Source organism: Corvus kubaryi, unplaced genomic scaffold (genome assembly GCF_017639235.1).
Source record: "Corvus kubaryi isolate FWS band 111438036 unplaced genomic scaffold, C.kubaryi_AGA036_p1.0 37385, whole genome shotgun sequence".
Lineage (NCBI taxonomy): Eukaryota > Metazoa > Chordata > Aves > Passeriformes > Corvidae > Corvus > Corvus kubaryi.
In genome coordinates, this window is record NW_024581127.1 from 9440536 (window position 1) to 9460720 (window position 20185).

At 42.7% G+C, this 20185-nt stretch overlaps 2 protein-coding genes across 2 annotated transcripts; one reads left to right on the forward strand and one right to left on the reverse strand.

Annotated features, from left to right (window-relative positions):
* The first annotated feature begins 147 nt into the window (after positions 1-147).
* E2F5 (E2F transcription factor 5) lies at positions 148-14704 on the forward strand. Its single transcript, XM_042035883.1, has 9 exons — positions 148-497; positions 6066-6175; positions 6862-7023; positions 8211-8254; positions 10042-10106; positions 11035-11302; positions 12025-12225; positions 12660-12704; positions 13973-14704. The coding sequence occupies exons 3-9, from the start codon at positions 7001-7003 to the stop codon at positions 14080-14082; spliced, it is 756 nt and encodes a 251-aa protein (XP_041891817.1). The 5' UTR covers positions 148-497; positions 6066-6175; positions 6862-7000; the 3' UTR covers positions 14083-14704.
* On the reverse strand, positions 14662-20005 carry RBIS (ribosomal biogenesis factor). Its single transcript, XM_042035884.1, has 3 exons — positions 19849-20005; positions 16288-16422; positions 14662-14829 (listed from the first exon to the last, which is right to left on the reverse strand). Exons 1-3 carry the CDS (start codon positions 19966-19968, stop codon positions 14761-14763), a joined length of 324 nt encoding a protein of 107 aa, XP_041891818.1. The 5' UTR covers positions 19969-20005; the 3' UTR covers positions 14662-14760.
* Positions 20006-20185: the final 180 nt, after the last annotated feature.

Genomic DNA, 20185 nt, shown 5'->3' on the forward strand with positions numbered 1-20185 from the left:
CCGGCGGCACCGCCGGGCCCGGCCGGGCGCAGGGCCCGCCGCGCTGCAGGGAGGCCGGCGCAGCCCGGGGGCCGGGCAGGGCCGCCCGTTCCCTCCCTCCCTCCTTCCTTCCGTCCGTCCTTCCCTACCGCCCGCCCGCCCGCCCGGCGTGGCGGGGCCTCCCCCGGTCGCTGACGGGCTGTGGGTACCCGGTGATGGCTGACAGCCGTCGCGGTCGGCTCAAATACGCGTTTCGGCTTTTATTAAGGGGCATAATTAATGGGTTCCGTGCGTTGAATTTAACTTATTGAGAGTGGTCTTGTTTATTATGCCCTGTTGTGGGCTTCTCAGTACAAGAAAAACAAGGAGCTACTGGAGAGGGTCCAGCAGAGGGCTACAGAGATGGTGAGGGGTCTGGAGCATCTCTTACGAGGAGAGACTGCGGGAGCTGGGCCTGTTTAGTCCAGAGAAGAAAAGACTGGGAGCAGGTCTCATCGGTGTTTATAAATATCTTATAGGTGCGTGCCAAGAGGATGGTGCCAGACTTTGGTGGTGCACAGTGACAGGACGAGGAGCAATGGCCATAAACTAAAGTACAAGAAGTTTCACCTCAAGATGAGGAAGAACTTCTCTACGTTAAGGGAGGCAGAGCACTGGAACAGGCTGCCCAGGGGGGTCGTGGAGTCTTCTTCTCTGGAGACATTCAAAACCCACCTGCATGAGTTCCTGTGCACCTGTTTTAGGTGATCCTGCCTTGGCGGGGGTTGGACTAAATGATCTCTAGAGGTCCATTCCAGCCCTAATAATTCCGTGTATTTTTTTTACTGCCCTATGTTTCTCCCTGCACTGACTCAGTGTGTGGACTGCTGTTTAAACCTTGCCCACCCCCCTCGATGTCCTTTTAGCAAGAGAAAACGATGTTGAAAAACAGACCATTGCCACCTTATACTTTCTGTTATGTGTGAATGAAAGAAGCTGAATTGGTGTATGAGTGACAAATCATTGTCACCCAGCTCTGCAGCCAGCCCACTGCCTCCAGGGTGTGAGGGCATTGGGCAGCAGCAGCTGGAGCATCTCCAGTGATGCCCTGGGACCAGCCTACCTTGGCGTGGCCCTCATGCCAGGGGGTCACTGTGTTGCAGGGGGGATCCTTGGCACTGTGTCCTGCCAGTTCCCTGGAGCATGCTGCTGCTCTGGCCCAGGAGCTTGGGCCCCCCAGGTTGTCAGGTGTGCAATGCATTGAGGCAAAGGTATGTTAACCTGACTGGTTAAGGTTGTCAGTGAATGGCTGAGGTGTTCAGCAAAGTGCAGCAAGAGGCTGGCTTGGTGCTTTGGTTAAAGTACTTTCTGGAAAATTGACTTATTTTTTAATTACTCTTAGTAGGCCCCAGGAGGTGAATGGTGTTCTCGGAGCTTTTTTTGTGCATCCCTGTTCAGACCGGATGCACTTCAGTGATATTACTGTGGCTACTGAAACTTCAGGGTGAATAGGGAAGGACACTGATAGGTTTTATATTCCTCATTTGGTTATGCTGTGGTCTGGACAAGTTGATGAGCTCCTTATTATTAATTGCCTCTTTCTCTAGCAAAACAGAACGATGACGTTCAGATCTTTGGGATTGTTGTGCAGCTTCTTTTATTGTCTGTCATGTCCTGAGAGATGTTCCAGGTCAATCTGAGAAGCAAAACATACTCAGTTTGCAAGACATCAGGCCCAAAAGCTTGGCTTAATGTGCCAAAGAAGATTGACTTGAACAATAAAGTTGGGCTGCGTAGTGGGATGGAACAATGCTTCTTCTCTTTAGTGAGAAAGGTACCTACTCAGAAGGAATGAAAGGTTGATAGCCACGGAAAAATTAAGTAGGCACTGCAACCAATCACAGACGTTTGTGCTCGAGACCTACTGGAGACTGGTGTAAGAATTACAGGTTAGAGTTTGTTGAAAGTAAATACTAATTGCAGTGCATAAATTGTTGGTACTTTCATAAACAGTGAGTCAGAACATACATTTCTGTGACTGGTTTTCTCATATATAAGCCATATATCTAAGGAAAAATGAAGACCAGTTTGTGTGTTTGTGTTCTGTCAGTGTGCTCAGCAAACTGAAGAACAGGACAGTCTTGAAATGGAACAGAGTAGTCCAAGAAATGATTCATGCAGTGAACACCTTTAAGTGTCTCTCTGCTGGCTGGTATTGACCATCTGACGTTGTGCTGCTGATCAGTATTTCTTTAGCAAAACCAGCACTAGGAAGAAAATAAAATTTGTAAACAGGTGGACTTCCAGCTTTGCAATTTAGCAATTGAGAAGGAAAATCTGTTTTATGGGACATTTTCTGGTGATCTTTAATACATCTATAATTTCAGTTTAGTAGGCTGTAAAAGGAAGCTGTGAAAATGTTTTAGTGGTGGACACTTCACTGTAACATCTGAGAAATTGTGGAAGTGAGAATTTTCTTTACTTGAAATTTGAATTTTGCATTTACTTTAAAATCAAACAGCTATTCTAAAATAATGACATACTTATCACTGAATAAGCCTTTATAAAGAAATCTAGTCATGGAGTTAAGCTTAGAACACTAAAGGATGATATAAAACTAAGTTTCTATCTGCAGCAACCCATGAATTACAGGGAAGAGCGAAAAAGACCAAGATGAGTGAATAAGGGATAAACCACCTGAAGGAATGCTCTTCATAGCATACAGTGCTTCTGCCTTAATTTCTTAAGTGGCCTTTGTTTCTAGCAGAATGCCATCCCTGCTCTAATGATGGTTAAGTAGTGTTTCTGATCATCAGTGCAAAACATGAGGTATTCTAAAATCTACTTGTTTTAGAAGTGTGTTGGTCAAGGTCAGATAACAGCTGCCTTACACTTGTGGCACTCCACAGAAGAAGAGCGAGCCTATCTATTAGATTTTACATTCCTTTAGTGTTTATGTTGCAATGACATTCAGCACTTTTCCATACAATTTGACAAGAGCGCCATTCAATTTAAAACTCTCACCAAACTGTTGACAACCCTCCTGGGGAGAAAATGTTGTCGTGTGGTATGGGCAGAGTTCAGAAGATGCAGGACCTCTTTCCTTTGACACGTGGAGAGAGCAAGCAGGCAGTGCTGGCCCTTGTGCTTTAAGCTTCTCAGTAATGACTCTGTCACGGGTGCTCTATCGAGTTCCTCTGCTCTCTAGGGCTAACGCAGCACATCTGCAGCTGAGGATTTCTGCTGCCTTTTGTCAGCTCCCAGGGAGCAAAGAAGTTGGGGTGGGGCTACAAACTCTCAATTGCCCTTTTCCTGGCCTTTCTTTCTTATTTCTGGGTGGGTGGGTGTGCGTGTGTGTGCGTGCCTGCAGCTGAACCTGTGCTGAACAGTGTGTTTTCTGTATTCCATCCAAGAGCTGCACGATCGGAATGCACAGAACCATAGCTCTGTGCTTAGATATTTTATTCCAGCTCTGAACCTGTCTATGAGACACTTGTGAGTGCTTGGCTTGAATACATACTTAATCAAAGCATGAGGAGATATTAGGAGGAATAACTAGAGTTCAGCAGCTTTACATTTGAAAGATTTTATGAAAGAACTCTGAATGTGGAAGCTATGTCCACCTATGTTAGCAGAGTAATTGCTGTAGATAGGCTGAGAAATGATGAGTTTTATACAGTGTTTTTGACAACAAGAGATTTGTCTAAGAAAGCTCATTTAATTATTTAAATTATTAGTGAATGGTTTATGTGGAGGGCTGAACTTAATTTCTGATCCATGTACCTGTCAGAAGGTATCACACTGATAACTGCTAGAATATCAGGGAGGAACTTCTCAATTGCTTTTTAAATATCTGTGAAATTTTTAAAAGATAATTAGATTACAAGATCAGCACCAGAATGCTAGTGAATGTCTGGATTAAACATCTCAGTTTGGGAACTGGCCCCAGCTTGTGTAGGTACTCTTGTAAGTAGCTGAACTTCATAGCAGCGCTTGAACTGTATACAGGGTAGTCAAGCCAAATACATATGTAACTGTGTCCTTCATTTTCCTGTGAAATGAGCCCCTGTCCTGGGGATCTGGAGCTGGTAGGGGTGAATCTGCTGCTGGTGTTCATGGGAGCTGTGCTTGGGGCATACAAAATGCAATAGCATTTAGAGTGCAACAATTACTTCAACTTTGAAACATTTGAAATTGGACACTCAGAAAAAGTGACTTTAAAAAAAAAATCTTAAGCTTTGGTTTCACAGCTCCAAATTTATGTACATTGGTATCTTTTGCTACCAGTACAATTTGAAAATACATTAAGATTAGTAAAGCATTTACATTTTGTAGACAGGTCTTTGGGAAAATCTCAAGAGGTAATGAAATCTGTCTCCAGAGCAGTTTCTTCATCATTCAAGCCCTGAGTGGTAGACTAAGTCCTAGGTCAATATGTAGAGCAATGGGAAAAAAGCAGAAAGCTGAATAGCAGCTAAGTGTGTGCTGTCCATTCCTTGCACTGAATTATGTAAACAGCTTGTAGAATAACTGAAGACTGTGAGATGTATGGGGTGCTGATTAAGCATTGTGCAAGTGGCATCAACTTTGTTACTTGCTAGATTTTTAAGGTTCTCTTGCGGTCATTGGAAGCAGCGTGTATGTATGCAGCAAAAATAGCAGATTAAGATAGCAGGTGCATACCTGCTGACACAAGTGATCAAAGAGCCTGTTTTCTTGGAGAGAACTAAACTGTGCACTTTATTTGTACTTGCATGTATTTTGTTTGGTTAGATAAGAAAATATTTTAAAAGACTCATACAGAAGACCATACAAAAGATAAACGCTGCTAATGGTGTCAGTGGAAACAGTGTTTAGTGGGTACATCACTGTCAAGGAGAAAGAGCAGTGCTTATACTTCATGGCTGTAAGAGTATTTTTTTAATCTCTGTTCTTTCTTTTTATCCTTTCAACTTTACTTGAGTAGCAAAAGGTAATTGTACTCTTAAGCAAAGAAATTTTGTTTGCCTTCCAGGTTATGGTTGTCTCGAGTTCTACCTTTCTTTCATATAGGCTGCATACAAAAAGCATACATTTAGTAGATTGTTGGAACAAACTGAAATAAATGATTGTGTTCCTGTAGTAGAAATTATTTGACTTTATGTATTAGTTCAAATTCAGAAGTCTTTGCCTACCCTTCTCTTTATTTTTCTTCTCTTTTATTTAATACATACAATCCCATGTAATCATTGTATTTAAGTGTTCCAAGTAATTACAGAGTCAGACTCCTTCCTCTCTGTTTTCCCTCCTTTTAGCAAATATTCTTTGAACTTGAGCTGCTTTTCAGGTGTGGAAGGCATGACTAGTTTGTTTGCTTATTTTATCTTATCCCTTTGCATCAGTTACACAAAAATCACCATGGAGAGAAAGAAGTAAGGCAGGAATTGGTTGTCTCTGCCTGACACTGCTTTGCTCAGAGTGGTGAGTTGTGACAGCCCTCAGATGTGCTGCACAGCTGGCTGTGTGTCAGCAGCAACACCCCTGGCAGCTGTACCAGGGTGCTGGTGCTCAGTGTGGCAGATTGAGTATGCTGTTTGGGGCATTTGTGCGAGGACAATGGTGGCTTGAAATGCTGCAGCTCTCCTGCAGCCACTTTGTGAAATTACAGCCCTGTTGTTTCGTATCCTGGCACCACTGAATCCAAACAAAGGCTGTAATACCTCGAGTGTCAGTGGAAGGAGTGATAAACGTAGTATGTCCTTGGCTTCAGAGGCTTGCCCCACTGCAGGGTGTCACTGCCTGCCTTCCATACCTTTTCCTGCCCTCCAGAAAGAGCATGGGAAGCTCCTCCATGCAGTTGAATATGCTCCAGATACTGACCATGGTCTTTGCAACCCCTGTGAGCTCCCCTCTCTGTCAGGGGATGGCCTGCTGGCCTTCAGCCAGGGGACTGCTCCGTGTGCTTTGTAGCACTGCCTGCAGGTGCTGGACTTCAGAATTCATGATGGTATCTGGCTCTTGAAGAACCTTCTCCCTTTGGAATGACATTAGATGGCATTTTTCCAAGGGAGTGGTTTAACTGTCTTTTCCCTCAGCATGCAAGCTGCTGATGGTTGTTCTCTCGACAGGCTGCTGATACTCTTGCTGTGAGGCAGAAGAGAAGGATCTATGATATCACCAACGTTCTGGAGGGGATTGATCTCATTGAGAAGAAGTCAAAAAACAGCATTCAGTGGAAGTAAGTTATGTCAATTCTGCAAATTTTTGCATGCCCAAGAGCAACAAAAATTGCCTCTTTCTACTTCTTCTGACTAGGTATGACACCATAAAATTAACGTAATGCGTTTCAGTGAGCAATATGACGTTGTAGAATTACAATAAATTAACTGTATTTGTTTTCCTTTTAACTTGTGTCTTTGATACATAAAATCAAGTTTAAAGCACACAGAAGAGAAACTTTTAGAAAACTTCTAGTGCTACTTTATAACTAGCACTTGCAATTGAAAAATTCCCTGTGAATGAATCTGGGAGGGGTATCAGGGCACATGATCTCCACCTACCTGCTCTACCACAGTCCATGCCTATTGTCTCTTAGGCCTCTGAAAGTAAAAGCTCAAGGTAAGAATTATAGGTGAAGGAGAAAGGGCCTGCAAAACAGTTCCAATGCAGAAAAAAACTACACTCTGAAAGAAGATAAATTTTTGTAGAGGGAAATCTTAATTTGATCAGAGGTTAAGCATTTTCATTTTCCTGTTAAAACACTACTGGGAGGGTAAATGCTCATTTCCTTCATATTGAATATTAGTAGATTATACTAATTTAAAAAAAAAATTCCAAATGTTGAAAATAGTCTTAAGAAATTATCAATGCATGTTTGCTTTAGATTTTCACTTGTGGTTTCATGAACCCTTTTACCTTTTTAAGAGGAGTAGGTGCTGGCTGCAATACAAAAGAAGTCATAGACAGGCTGAGATATCTGGAAGCTGAAATTGAAGATTTAGAGCTAAAAGAAAAAGAATTGGATCAGCAGAAACTGTGGCTTCAACAAAGTATCAAGAACATCATGGATGATTCTACAAACCACCAATATCCTTTTAAATTAATTGTGTGCATTTTGGAACTAGAATTAAGGCAACACCTAAAGGTAATGGATAAAGCATAATGTAGCCCATTTTATCCTGAAGCAAGGTAAGGCAAGTATTTTTTCAGGTTTTGCTTCAACAAAAGAAGATCTAAATCTTAGACACATGACTTTTTAACTTCTATGACTGTGGGTAACATGAAAATAATTTAGCATATAAATAGATGTACAGCAGTAACTTTTAAGTCAATAGTACAATCCTAGTGTCTTATTTGAAATTAGTTATATTGCTTTCAGAACTTGAATTTATACTTTGTTACCAGTGCTTTACATGAGTCTTTTTTGTTGCTTCATTTTGAAAAGATCAAGCTATCACCCAAAGATAAATTGATTTGACAAAGTTCTGAAGCTTGTTGGGTTTCAAACTGGAAAAAAAGATCCTGTATATAAATATCAGAGAGTTCCAGCTGCATTGCTCATAAGCATGTGTTTAGCTGTCTTGCAAAATAGACACCTGAGATTGGGAGCAGGCAAGTGCCCTATAATACTATTGATAAGTACTTAAATTTTCTGGGCAGAAACTGTTTTTGTAAAATGGATTTTGTAGCAAAGGAGATTGAAGTTAAATTTTAGGAGAAACTTTCCTTTTGGAGAGCTAGCAATGAAATTGATCCCCCAGGGTGGAGGTGGTAGAATACCTGTCACTGGAGGTTTTGCAGAAGAGGAAAGAAAAACATCTGTCTGGGATGTCTGAACAGTGGATCAGTCCTACCTTGAGGCAGAGGAATGGGATGGCAGATGACTTCTGAAGTTCCCCCTAGCAGTATTTTTGTGTGATTCTGGGAAATGCTGGTACATACCTGAATTCTGTATTGTCAAGTTAGCAAAGTAAATGGTATTCTTCAAAACAAGATTTTACATGTTCTCCTTTTTTAGAAGAATCACTTCTCATTCAAGCTACACAACTATTTTTCTTTTTGTATTTTCTTTGCAGATACAAGTTTTTTCTTTAAAACACAGAACTCTTGTTATTTGTAACAAGCCATTCTGAAAGTCAAAAATAATGCCTTGATGACACTTCTAAGTAACTATAATAACATTATAGTTTAGGCTTAGTTTGGACAAACTTCTAAAGGGCAACATATACCAGTTTTATATTGCTTTAAGAAAAATGTTCCTTGACATAAATTACATTTTCATATGTCACCCATGAAGATATCTGCAACTGCTTCAATGGTAAGTTGCTGCTAGGCTGTATTTCTACAGTGAGGGATTTCTTGAAAAATAACTTGCTAACTAACCTGCTTTTTCCTTGCAAGTATTTTGAATTTAGAAGTACTCAATAGTGATCAGTACTAGGTAGATGTTTCATAATGTTTGTGGCTACCAAGTTCTGGTATTTTCTAGTTGTAGTCACAGATGGTGTAGAATGGAAGCTCAGCTGGAGTCCTGGTTGTGGATGTCTTTTTTGGTATTCATACTTCTCAGCAGCTTGCCACGGGCCATTAATGGAACCAGAGACAGAACATGTTGGTCCAACCCTCCAAAAGAACCAAGAAGATCCAAATTTCGTATCATTTTCTGGTGGCAGCTGTGGCCAGACAGAGCTTGTGATGCTGTACAAGTGAAGCCAGCTGAAGGTCAATGATGGGGCATTGCTACTAAATCTGAAGGATTCCTCTACAGGTGGTTTGAAGAAATTGCCAAGAAATGCTGGCAGAGGTTACTTCCCTTGACATCATCTCCTGATTTTGGGCACCCAAGGGAAGATTGTTGTTCAGCCTCCAGCTAGGCTCAAACCCATCTTTTCTTTGCCACAAGGAAGATTTTTTAAAATAAAAACACAAGACTAGAAAACTACTGCAGTTTAACAAAAATGAGCTGTTACTGAAAAGAGTTAAGTCATTACAAAACATGGAGGCACGTGGCATGGCACTCCCATAATATTTCACCTACGTGTTTCTTAGGAGGCAGAGAAAGAAAAATGTTATTCCAAATTAGTTATGGACAAAGAGGAAATAATGTGCAGGTAGGCAAGTGACTTGCAGTATTGTGCCAGTGCTGTGCATGTAACTGTGGTTCCCTGACTTTACCTAACATGTTTTAATGCGCATAGTAAGCCACAGATGAGTTTGACAGCCATCTGTTACATCCCAGTTGTGCTGCGGAAGCCATGAGCTTAGATACTTGGAAGTGCTGGCACTGAACATCAATACCTCTTCTTCCTTCTGTTAAACTTCTGTAGTACCACCACTCATCAAAGTCATAAAGTGAGCTAGACCAGAGAGCTGGTTTAGCTGAAATCATATGAGGAGTGGCTGAGGGAGCTGGGGTTGTTTAGCCTGGAGAAAAGGAAGCTCAAGGGAGGCCTTATCACTGTCTACAAGTACCTGAAAGGAGGGTGTAGCCAGGTGGGGGTCAGTCTCTTCTTCCAGGAAACAGCAACAGGACAAGAGGATATGGCCTCAAGCTGCACCCAGGGGAGGTTCAGGTTGGACATCAGGAAAAATTTCTTCAGAGAAAGGGCTTCTAAGCATTGGATCAGGCTGCCCAGGAAGGTGGTGGAGTCACTATCCATGGAGGTGTTCAAGAAACGACTGGACATGACAGTGCTATGTCTAGTTGACAAGGTGGTGATCAGTCAAAGGCTGGACTCGATGGTCTTGGAGGTCTTTTCCAACCTAAATCATTCTTTGATTCTGTGAAAAAAGGAACTAAATATTTTCACCTTATGTTAGATATACAACTAGAAGACAAACGGGTAAAGAAAATTGTAACTCTTGCACTGTTGTGAGAAAATATTTTTGCAACTATGATCTAAGTATTGGAATTCTGTGATTTATACTATGCAATATACTTGGGTCTTATAGGGACTACATACGTCTTACCACAAGTTTATATATGCTAAATTGTGCAGTACTTTAGGCGGCCTTAGAGAATTTCCAGATCTCATTTGAGTGGATACTATACAAGACTTAAGAAAAATACACTTAACACTTTCTTAAAAATTGCTGTTTAACCAGGAGATACACTTCTAGCAATTCAAGCACCTTGTGGTACACAGTTGGAAGTACCTAGACCTGAAATGGTATGTACTGGTTTCTTGTTTACCTAAGTGTTCTAGAGCAATAGTGGAAAAGAAGAGCTATTTTAGAGCAGAGGATTTCTCTCTATCCATGTGCAAGAGGAGGGGGAGAAAGGATTAGGATTGTTTCAGCTGAGAAGAGAGAGGCTGGATAGAAAAAAGTGGGTTTTGTACACTTAGACTAATGGTAACCGTGCCTTCTATTAAAACCAAGATACACAAATGGATTTCTTCTTCTCTCTTGCTTTTAAATGTTGCAACTTGAAAAATAATGCATAGTTGTCATGAATTCTCTTAAGAACTCAGTGACTTTTATGTGTCAAGTTCCTGTGTTATATTGTTAAAATGGATCTCTTAAGAAAAAGCCTTTTAGATTTAGTTTTAATTTAGATTTAGTCTCATGGTACTAGACTGGATACAGAAACAGACTTCAGTCTTGCTATAGCCAAAAGGATTAAATTGGCAAGATTAAAATAGAAGGCTGAATTATTTACTTCTGTCCATCTTTAACTTTTGTTGTTGTTGTTGTTGTTGTTGTTGTTGCAGTGCTTGGTTTTAAATAGTTTACATAGTTGGGAGAGAGCCTTGTTTGTATGAAGCATGATAGCCACTGTGCTTAAAGAAGGCTGAAATTCACCTGAGAAGTTTCACAAGCTATTTTTAGTGAGGCTAAGCACAGTCTAATATCGTAAAAGCATCCAAGGCTAGAGCCATGAAGCTGATCAATGGTACTATCTTTGTCCGTCTCTGCTGAACTCAGTTCAGGCAATGGTAAGGTTCTCTGCAGGACCCAAGTTAGCAGCTGTGATGTTGGATTTTGTTGGGGGTTTTTTTTCATTGTGGACTAAAACAGCTGATCTTAGTCTTCATCACCTTGTACAGTTCCAATTTCTCAAGGAACAGTAACTTTCGTAATACACCACCTTTACAGGGACAGAACGGACAGAAGAAATACCAGATCAACCTTAAAAGTAGTTCAGGACCTATCCATGTGCTGCTTATAAACAAAGAGTCGAGCTCCTCCAAGCCCACGGTGTTTCCAGTTCCTCCACCTGATGACCTTGCACAGCCCCCATCTCAACCTGCAGCTCCAGCAACTCCACTTAAACCAGCCGCAGCTCCTCCAAATCCCCCAGAACAGCACGACCTGAACCAAGGACGGGAGTTACCGCAAACGGCAGTTGCGGACACACCATCAGGTGGATCCAGGGGTTTTCCTATCTCCGATGGGTGGGGGAGGAAGGCAGCTGGAGGGAAAGAAGAAACTGTTAAGATAGGTGGTAGACAAAGGAAAGATCAAGAATTTGCATAGGGTAGCAGCTGTCCATTAAAAGACTATTCCAGGGGCTTAGTAATGGCTCTCAGGAGGTTACAGAGACACCTCTTCCTCTTCTGTCTGGTGAAACAGATGCTTCCCTCAGAGCTTATCATCATACACTGAACAGGTTTTGGATGTAATCCTGTTAATTATTGAGGTGCTTCTCCAGAATGCAGTTTGGAGCAAAATTGCAAACCTCTTGACAGAGAATGTGATATGAATGTGTACCTTTTAATGAGACTGATAATACACCAGTTCCAGCTATTGTACAAGTCGCTTACCTTCTTCCACATAGCCACAGTGAGAGGCTCCTGAATATCAGGTGTTTTTTTCATAGTAAATTAATAGATAATAGGAAAAGATCTAAGAAAATGCTGTGAATATTATAACTGCATTTCTGAGGGGTCCTGATTACCTTCATTTATTAATCTTTAGCTAATTGACAATTAATTAAATTGTGCCTGTGACTGTGGAAGGGGAAGACTCCTCTCACCCAATCCCAGACACTGGCCATGTTCTCCTCAAAAGACAAAGCTGGGGGCAGGTGCTTTGTGTTCTGTTTCACTGTAACAGAACTTGTGACATGCCTTCCTGTCCGTGTAGGTGGCAGCACCCAGCGGGACAGTGCAGCCCCCACAGCCCCTTACTCCAGCCTGCCAGAGCCGGAGCTGTATCCCAGCCTGTCCGGGGACAGTGCCCAAGCCTCAGCCAGTTCCAGTGACTACCAGAGCTTGCTGCCTCTGGATGTCAACTGTATTCTCAAGCCAAACTCATTTGACATTGCAAAGATGGAGGAGCCTGCAGGTAGGAAGCAGTAGTTCCTGTTGAAATGTTTTTACTGGTTCCCTGAGCCCTTCTTTGTGACCAAGTTACCAATGAGTTACACAGAGGAAAAAACAGGCCTCTGTTTATCTCCTAATGAAGCCAGGGAGCCAGCTCAGAGGAGCATACTCATTTTGAGCAAATGAGTTTCCTTGCCACCAAATAAGCTTCATGTTGTATATGGCTCTTGGGTTTTAAGGGCTAAGTGGGAAATATGTATTGGGGGGGGAAAAGCTGAGGGATACAAAGATAAATATATTTCACATGTACATGGCATACTACCTCTGCAGCTCCTAACACTGCACAAGCCATAGTGTACTTGGCAATTCAGTGGTTTAATGCAAAGAATGTGTTGACTGCTATAAACACGTGTTAAAAATTCCTACATACTTAAAGCATGTGTTCCTGTCTCACAGGAAATATCAGTGGAGATATTATTGATGAACTCATGTCTTCTGACGGTAAGTATTTAGCATCTTTTGTAATAATCACAAGTAGCAGCATAGTTTTTGTGTGAGCAGCACTTAGGAAGCATCTGTTAAATCTGATGCCAAGAGTCAGTATAAAACTACTTCTGTCCCGTGTTGCTTCCTCTGTCACTCCTGTCTTTGCTCCCCTTTCTATTCCCTGCAAGTTTTATTTAACAGTCAAAATATGAAAACCTTAATCCAACAAGCACTTACATGCATGAATAACTCACCAGTCCTTCATTTAGGGACAAAGAAAGAACAAGCTGATGACTAGTGTGCTGCCTTTAAAAAGAAAACCAAACTGGTTTAATTCTATTCTGCCTAAAGCTTTATGCAGGTGCTTTGAGTATTTCAGAACATAGTTCTGGATGCAGACTGATACATGTCCAGCTGTGATACACTAAATGTCACCCATTTCTGCTCCTGCACCTCTGTGGCCATGAGTGCAGCACTGTACCACAGCTACTACAGAGCTCATGTGCTGCCTACCTCTGCCACTCTCACTGAGGTGCCAGGCAAAGAGGTGAACTCGGCTCGCTTTGTTCCTTTTGCCCTGTGATAATATATGCCCTTCAAGCAGACCGCCTCAGGGCTCATCCAGAAGACGTGGTTATATAAGAGCCAAGGAGCAAGATGGGATTCTGTGAACGTGCCAGTATGTGGTTAACATGGAAACAGCCTCCACTTCTAGAGCAGGGATGGCATGCCCAGCTCATGTACACTGTGTTAAAGTTCCTACAGTGCAGTGAGGGCTGAGGCTTCTCTTCTTGGTTCTATTCACCGCACAAAGACAGCTTCGAGTCCATGCTTGAAATGCAGTCAGTGCACAGACAAACTGCTAGCCTCCATTTCCCTTCTGTAAAAACAGAGATAATGCTAACTTCCTTACTTATTTGAAGGCTGGTAGTTGCGGTATTGTAACAAGACAAAGGAATATAAATACAAATTATGGGTTTCTGGTTAAAGTTTTCAAAAGCTGCTCAGGAGCTCCTTTGCTGCAGAAGAACTTAAACCCATATTCCACAGCTATCACTCCAGCAAACTGACTTAAAATAACAAGCAAAAAATGGTAGATACATCAGTTACTGCCTTAGTCTGAATGCAGTACAGGTATTCACGGTATGTATCTCAGTGAGCTTGTCAGATTATCAAGACTATTTTAATAATTAAGACTAACACTGATGACAAACATACTGAATATGATAGGGCTGATTTTCCAAAAGTGTTTTAATTTAAACTAAACTATTCCTGCTTTACAGTTTTTCCTCTCTTACGACTCTCTCCTACTCCCGGAGATGACTACAACTTTAACCTGGATGATAATGAAGGAGTCTGTGATCTCTTTGATGTGCAGATACTAAATTATTAGATATCGTGTCAACCAGACTACTTATCTACCTCTAACTATAACATTCTAGACTTCTTCATAACCTAAGTATTTGAATAATGAATGTATAACTTCTTAGTTCACTGACTCTGGGAGTATATTTCCTTTTGTTTCCTTTAACTACTTCACAAAACAAATTCAAGAACAAGAAAAAAAGGGCTCTTATCAAAAACATCTGGCACTTTTTCACCTGAGTGTTTTTCTGTGTAATCCAATTGTTTGGAGCTTTCTTTAGTAAGAAAAGTGAAAATACCTAATAGCCTTTTGATCATTTTTTCAAAAAATGATTAGGCTTCTTGCTCACAGTTAACAGCATTTTTTTTGAAGCTTTACTGCCAAGAAGCTATAGTCTTTAACTTTTCAAACAATTTTGAAGCTTTCACTGCCAAGTTGAAATGTGAAGGGTGTCAACTTGAGTTATGCTAAATTGTTTCAGTGAACCAATTTTGTGAAGTGCCTTCTGTTTTAGCACTTTAAGTTTCTCACACTGACTTCTGACATTCCACTTTCCTACATGATAGGAAAGGTCTGTTTGTAGTTTGTATTAAAGTGTGCCAATACTTGTATATTAACAAAATTTTTTTAATAAAATTGTGCAAACAAAGCCATCAGTCTTTGTGGTCTTTCATTTCTTGCAACCCCTTCATTGTCCATTTTATATTACAACTGAGATAACAGGCTTGTGGCAGCATCCACGTTTGCTGGTTCCTTTTCCAGATTTGTGGAAACCTGAAAAAAAAAAAAGTTTCCGTTTGAAGTAGAAAGCAATTTCTTTTTGTTCTGCTTGAAAAAAACCCCAGACTAATAAATACCCATTGTCCAGAAGATTAGTTTGTCTTTTATGTATTTAATATAGGCTAATTTTGCAGTCATACTTCAATAATTTGGGGGGATTGCAGGATACACTGAAGTTGAGACACAAGCAGAATAGGCTTTGTGCTTCAGGAGCGTCGTACCAGTAACATAACACACATGGCCCAACTGAGACAGGCTCGGCTTTTAGTTCACAACTGCTCTCAACAACAGTTTTGCAACTTTGTAGGCAATATTGTTACAGCCTGAGTAATCAAATACAGCAGTCATGTAGAGCCCCACTAGCACAGGAGCAGTAGTACAGTCTGAAGTCTTGGAGGAATACGTAACAACCCAGCGGGGACAGGACCACTGGCTCCAACTGCCTTGAAATCCTTGCTGGCAGCACTGTCAGTTGTGTTTCATTTTTCTGTCAGCCTCTCCTTAAGTATTTGACACTTGTTCTGTTGCTCCCAGCTGTACAGAAACTTGATCACCTCAGGCACACTGAGAACTCATGTCCACTTCTCCAAACTCCACCTTCCCCCAACAGCCAGGATGGATTCATCTGCACCTCATCCTGAAGGACTGCTTTTTCTCCCTGAAACTGTGCCTAGAGCATCAGTCAGCATAAGAGTTTATATGCAGGAACTTGTCAGGAATTAAACTTTGTGAATTAATTCTTGTGCAAGACTGCAAGTAGGCCTGTATTAAAAAAACTAGACAAAGGCAAGTGAAACACTGTCTTGAACCCTAAATGCTGCAGGCAAAACCTGTACTACAGAAATTGCTGTTTCAGGTGTTGGTGCTTCTGATAGGTAATATGAAGGCTTAGAATCGGGAACAGAGAGAGATAGAACTGTTTGTTTCAAAGCACAGTCAGGTGCTTCAGGTAGGGAACAGCAAGGTTCATCCTCTCTGTGTCTATTCATGAGGAGATAAAAGTTTAAAATCAAGGGGGATTGAGCTGGAACTAACTTAAAAAACCAATTAGAAATCAGCTACAATGTACTTAAAAAATATGCTTTTGAAGCATGCTTGAGCATGGCTGCCCACCCACTTCTCTACTTTAGTAGTTACATAGCATTTGAACATGCTAACCACGTTTCAGCGTTACCACACACATGAAATTCATAAAACTGGGATGCTAGCTTTAAAGCAACTGCATGAATTCACAGATTCACAGACTATTGTGAGGTGGAAGGGACCACAAGGATCATCAAGTCCAACTCTTAAGTAAATGGCCCACACAAGGTTTGAACCCAGCACCTTGGTGTTACCAGCACCATGCTTTGACCAACTGAGCTAACTGCCTACAGTCTCAGAAACACATTATAATGCTTCAAACACACACATTCTTTTAATTCTCCTCAGATTTTTACAGAGGGAAGTTACCTGCTGAGTCTTCTGAGGTTCTGCTGTGGTACCTTTTGATAGCTGCTGTATTTCTTTCTGAAGCTGTATTTCTTTCTGAACTTCAGCAAATGCTTTATTTATTGCGCTAACTTTTTCAGCATTTTTAATGTTTATCTGGGAGAGAAAAAAATACACACATTGTTATTTTTAACAAAAATTCCACTTGTGCAACTATTATGCAGACAGTGTTACATGCTTTTCAGTATGTTTTGTCTGTTACCTCATTAGGTCATCTAGTTGTGTACTAATATATTTAAAATCAAGAGTTAAACTTTCTCTATTGGAATAGGACCCCATAGTGATCCAGAAAGAGAACAGAGAGAAAACAAAAGCCAGGCTTCACAGGCGCTGCTACACCACCCTCAGCTCCTCTTAGCTGGAGTGGAGTCCCAGGAAGGGTTCCTTCCTTCATCTCTCTGGTGGACTGATCCTGGCTGGATGCCAGGTTCCCACCAAAGCCGCTCCATCACTGCCTTCTTTAGCTAGACAGGGGACAGGAAATATAATGGAAGGCTCATGGGTCAAGATAACAGCAGGGCGAGATCACTCAGTTGCCATCATGGGCAGAACAGACTCGACTTGGGGAAAATGAATTTCATTTGTTGTCAAACAAAGGCTACAGAGGAATCTCAGCTCCAGCACCTGGAGCACCTCCTCCCCCTCCTTCTTCACTGATCTTGCTGTCTGCAGGGCTGTTTCTCTTAAAAATTCTCACTCCTCTGTTCTGACTGCTGCTGGGGGTGTGCTTCTTAACTGCATCATCCCAGAGGCACTCCCTCATGGGCTCTGCCTTGGCCAGCAGCATATCCATCCTGGACCCAGCTGGCATTGGCCCTTTCGGACATGAGGAAGCTTCTGGCAGCTTTTTAGAGAAGCCACCCTTGTAGCCCCTCAAACCCAATATAACTGGTAAATGATTTCACCATTTTGAATTTCATCCAGTAGCTTACCTTTCATCATCACACCTTGCGACCTAATTGTTCGTACTGTAGGTCTGGCCAACAATGTCTACCAGGTTTTGCTGCAGTATTTAAAGAAACTCTGTGGCTGTAGCAGAGAGGGATGTGTATCTCTGTGCACCTCAGCCTCCCTTTTAGCCCAAGTCTGCCTTTGCAAGTTATTTTATCGAAAATGCTTTCAAAGAGGAAGAGCTAGAATATGGACACGTGTTGCACTCTGGGGACAACTATCTGTGGCAGAGGAGGAGGCCAGATGCAAGAGGGCATAAACTCTCACCACTGCAGCAAAGTAAGATTCAGCTGATCTCAGCCCTAGCACCTGCTGCTTCCAAAATCTGGAACAGGATCCTTGCCAGGTAATGACCTATTACATCACAAACGTTCCAGAAGCACGCTCACAGGTCTTCAGGCAACCCCAAATTTCAGGATACCTACTGCTGTTCCAAAGGCTACCCCTGTAACTGACCTCTCAGCAATTTAAACAGGCAGAAGCAAACTGTGAATGGTTACACGTAGTCATTTTGCTTTCAAAGCCTCCATAAGTTCAGAGCATGTATACAGTAACAATAATTCCATTTATTCTGAGTGACCAAGAGAACTACCAGTATTAAGAAAGCAGTGGCAATGAGGCTGATAAAACAGGCCTACTCAGATCAACATGTTAACTGGGAGAGTGACTGGAGAAATACAGCCCCATCTCCTGGCTCTGATCAGAGTGGATGGACTGTTGGTGACATGATGGACAAAGACTACGTGTTCCATCAGTGCTTGTCACCATCTTCCAGCTTCACAGGGGTGTTAGAAGGTTCCAGTTTTAATACGTGATACTGTCAGGTACTCAGGCAGGACTCCTCCACAGAAAGAGGCTCTATAGCTAGCACAGTATCTACATCAAAAGTTGTCTGAACAGTTACAATGGGCTTTTAGCTATTAATTTTAGCTATTAACAATTTTTTTTCTGAGCATCTTCCTATACTGCTTAATGATAAGTAAATCCCATTAAGCCCAGAGGCTTAATGCATTAAACAATACAGCTTCAAACACAGAGAATAAAATTTTACTCCTAATAGGTTACTGACTTTTCATGAATATGACTTTAAACCTGTTTCTCTCTTTATTATACAGGACAGTCTAGACTAAGAGGAGATGCGACGCCAGCAACATGAAATTATTTTTTCCAAAGTTTGTTACACTCCTGTCTGTCCACCAGATTAATTCACCAAGTGGCTTTGGCTTGCAGGAGGAAATCTGAAACAGCCTTTTTTTTTTTAGAGCTATTTGCTTGTGTTTGTCCAGCACACTGCAACTGCATCAAATGGAAAAAATAAGCCACTATCTGCTTTTATTACTTTTATTAACAGATGCTTTTCTAAAGGGACAGCTGAACTCTCGCAGAACACCCATCTCAGGCTGGAGGCAAGGTTTGAGAAGATACCATGTAATGACTCACTGCTACCAACAGGAAAACTTATGCTTAGATCCACCCCCATTCCTCTTCCTCTGCACTGCTCCCAGCTCCATGACCTACTCTCCCCCTCCTCTGGGCTGTGCTCCTCTAGAAACACAAAAATAACATTATTTTTGCTTCTTTGTTTTTCTATTGCTTTAGTATGTTAAATTGTCTCACAGAAGCATCTGCAGAGCATCACAGCCCATGTAAGGTGCAACAAAGGAACAGAGAGGAATTAAGAGCAAAACACCCATCAGTGTGCACTCCTGGGCCTGTTCACTGCATCTCAGTGACAGAGCTGTACTTGACAGCTAAGGCAAATAAACAACTACTGGATCAGAAAAGGCTCCATCCTTTCTGGTTCTTCCCCACTAAAATGCTTCTCTTTGCATTCATTCATTCATAATTAAGTTTGTTCAACTCACCAACCCAGCCCATAAAAATGCAAAATGTATTTTTAATAGCTTTTGCTGCTGATTTAGCAAGTTGAGTCACCTAGTGGGTGAAGAGTTCCTGAGCCAGCATCAAGGAGAGCTGTGGGAACATAGCCCAGAGCCCGGCAAAGGGATCACCTCCTGGGACCAGGAACGTGATGGAAACCACTTCCCCTTGTTAGTTGAACTAACTATGCCCGGTGCTTCCGATCAAGGCATTTTGTTAACCTGTACCCTGAATTACACCCTCGGTGACGCTGTGAATGCAGGCCAGTGAACGCGAACTCGCTGAACTGCTGACGCGCCCTTTAGCATCGCATTCCCGAGGACAAGGCGAGATGCTATCAGGCACTTCCCAAACGATACCTCAAGCACAGCCCGATGTCCTCTATGGCATATGCCTGCAAATTAGTCAAATGAACTTCCTGTGCTTTTTGCAGATGATGACATCCGTATACAAACCTAATTTTCGGGTGAAAATCGTGCACTTTGCCGTTTTGTGCCCGGACACACACTGCCCCTAAAACAGCTCGATTTAATCAGTTCCCAGCGCTTCCTCCGCCGCGCAGCGAGGCCGAAGAGGAGGAAACCCCGCCAGGCCGAGGCCTCCCTCGGGCGCCGCAGCAGGGCCGGGGCCCTCCCCGTGGTGGGGCGCTGTCCCAGCCCGGCTAGCGCCTCCTCCCGCCGCAGCACTCACCTGCTTCAGCCCGGAGGTGACGGGCCGCGCCTTGCCCTTGGCCTTGGCCCTGAGGACGCCGCTGCGGGCGATGCGGAACACGCTGCCGGCCTTGGCGGCCCCGCCGCGGCTCTTGCCCATGGCGGCGGCTCCGGGCGCGGGCGAGTGACGTCACACGGGGCTGTGACGCGAGGAGCCGCCAATCGCCCGCAGCGCCGTCACGGGGCGGGCGCAGCGCGCGCGGAGCCGCCAGGGGGCGCGCGCCCCTCGGGTGGGCGCTGTGGAGCCGCAGCGGGGAACGGCACTGGCGGAACGGCGCTGTCCCTGTCCCTGATTCAGCCTCAGTCCCGGCTCTGCT

Coding starts and splice junctions, on each gene's coding strand:
- RBIS (XM_042035884.1), bottom strand. CDS start 19,968: ATGGGCAAGAGCCGCGGCGGGGCCGCCAAGGCCGGCAGCGTGTTCCGC. Junction 16,423..19,848: donor TCACCTCCGGGCTGAAGCAG/GTGAGTGCTGCG, acceptor TTTCTCTCCCAG/ATAAACATTAAAAATGCTGA. Junction 14,830..16,287: donor AACCTCAGAAGACTCAGCAG/GTAACTTCCCTC, acceptor TTTTTTTTTCAG/GTTTCCACAAATCTGGAAAA.
- E2F5 (XM_042035883.1), top strand. CDS start 7,001: ATGGATGATTCTACAAACCACCA. Junction 11,303..12,024: donor AGTTGCGGACACACCATCAG/GTGGATCCAGGG, acceptor CTGTCCGTGTAG/GTGGCAGCACCCAGCGGGAC. Junction 12,226..12,659: donor AAAGATGGAGGAGCCTGCAG/GTAGGAAGCAGT, acceptor CCTGTCTCACAG/GAAATATCAGTGGAGATATT.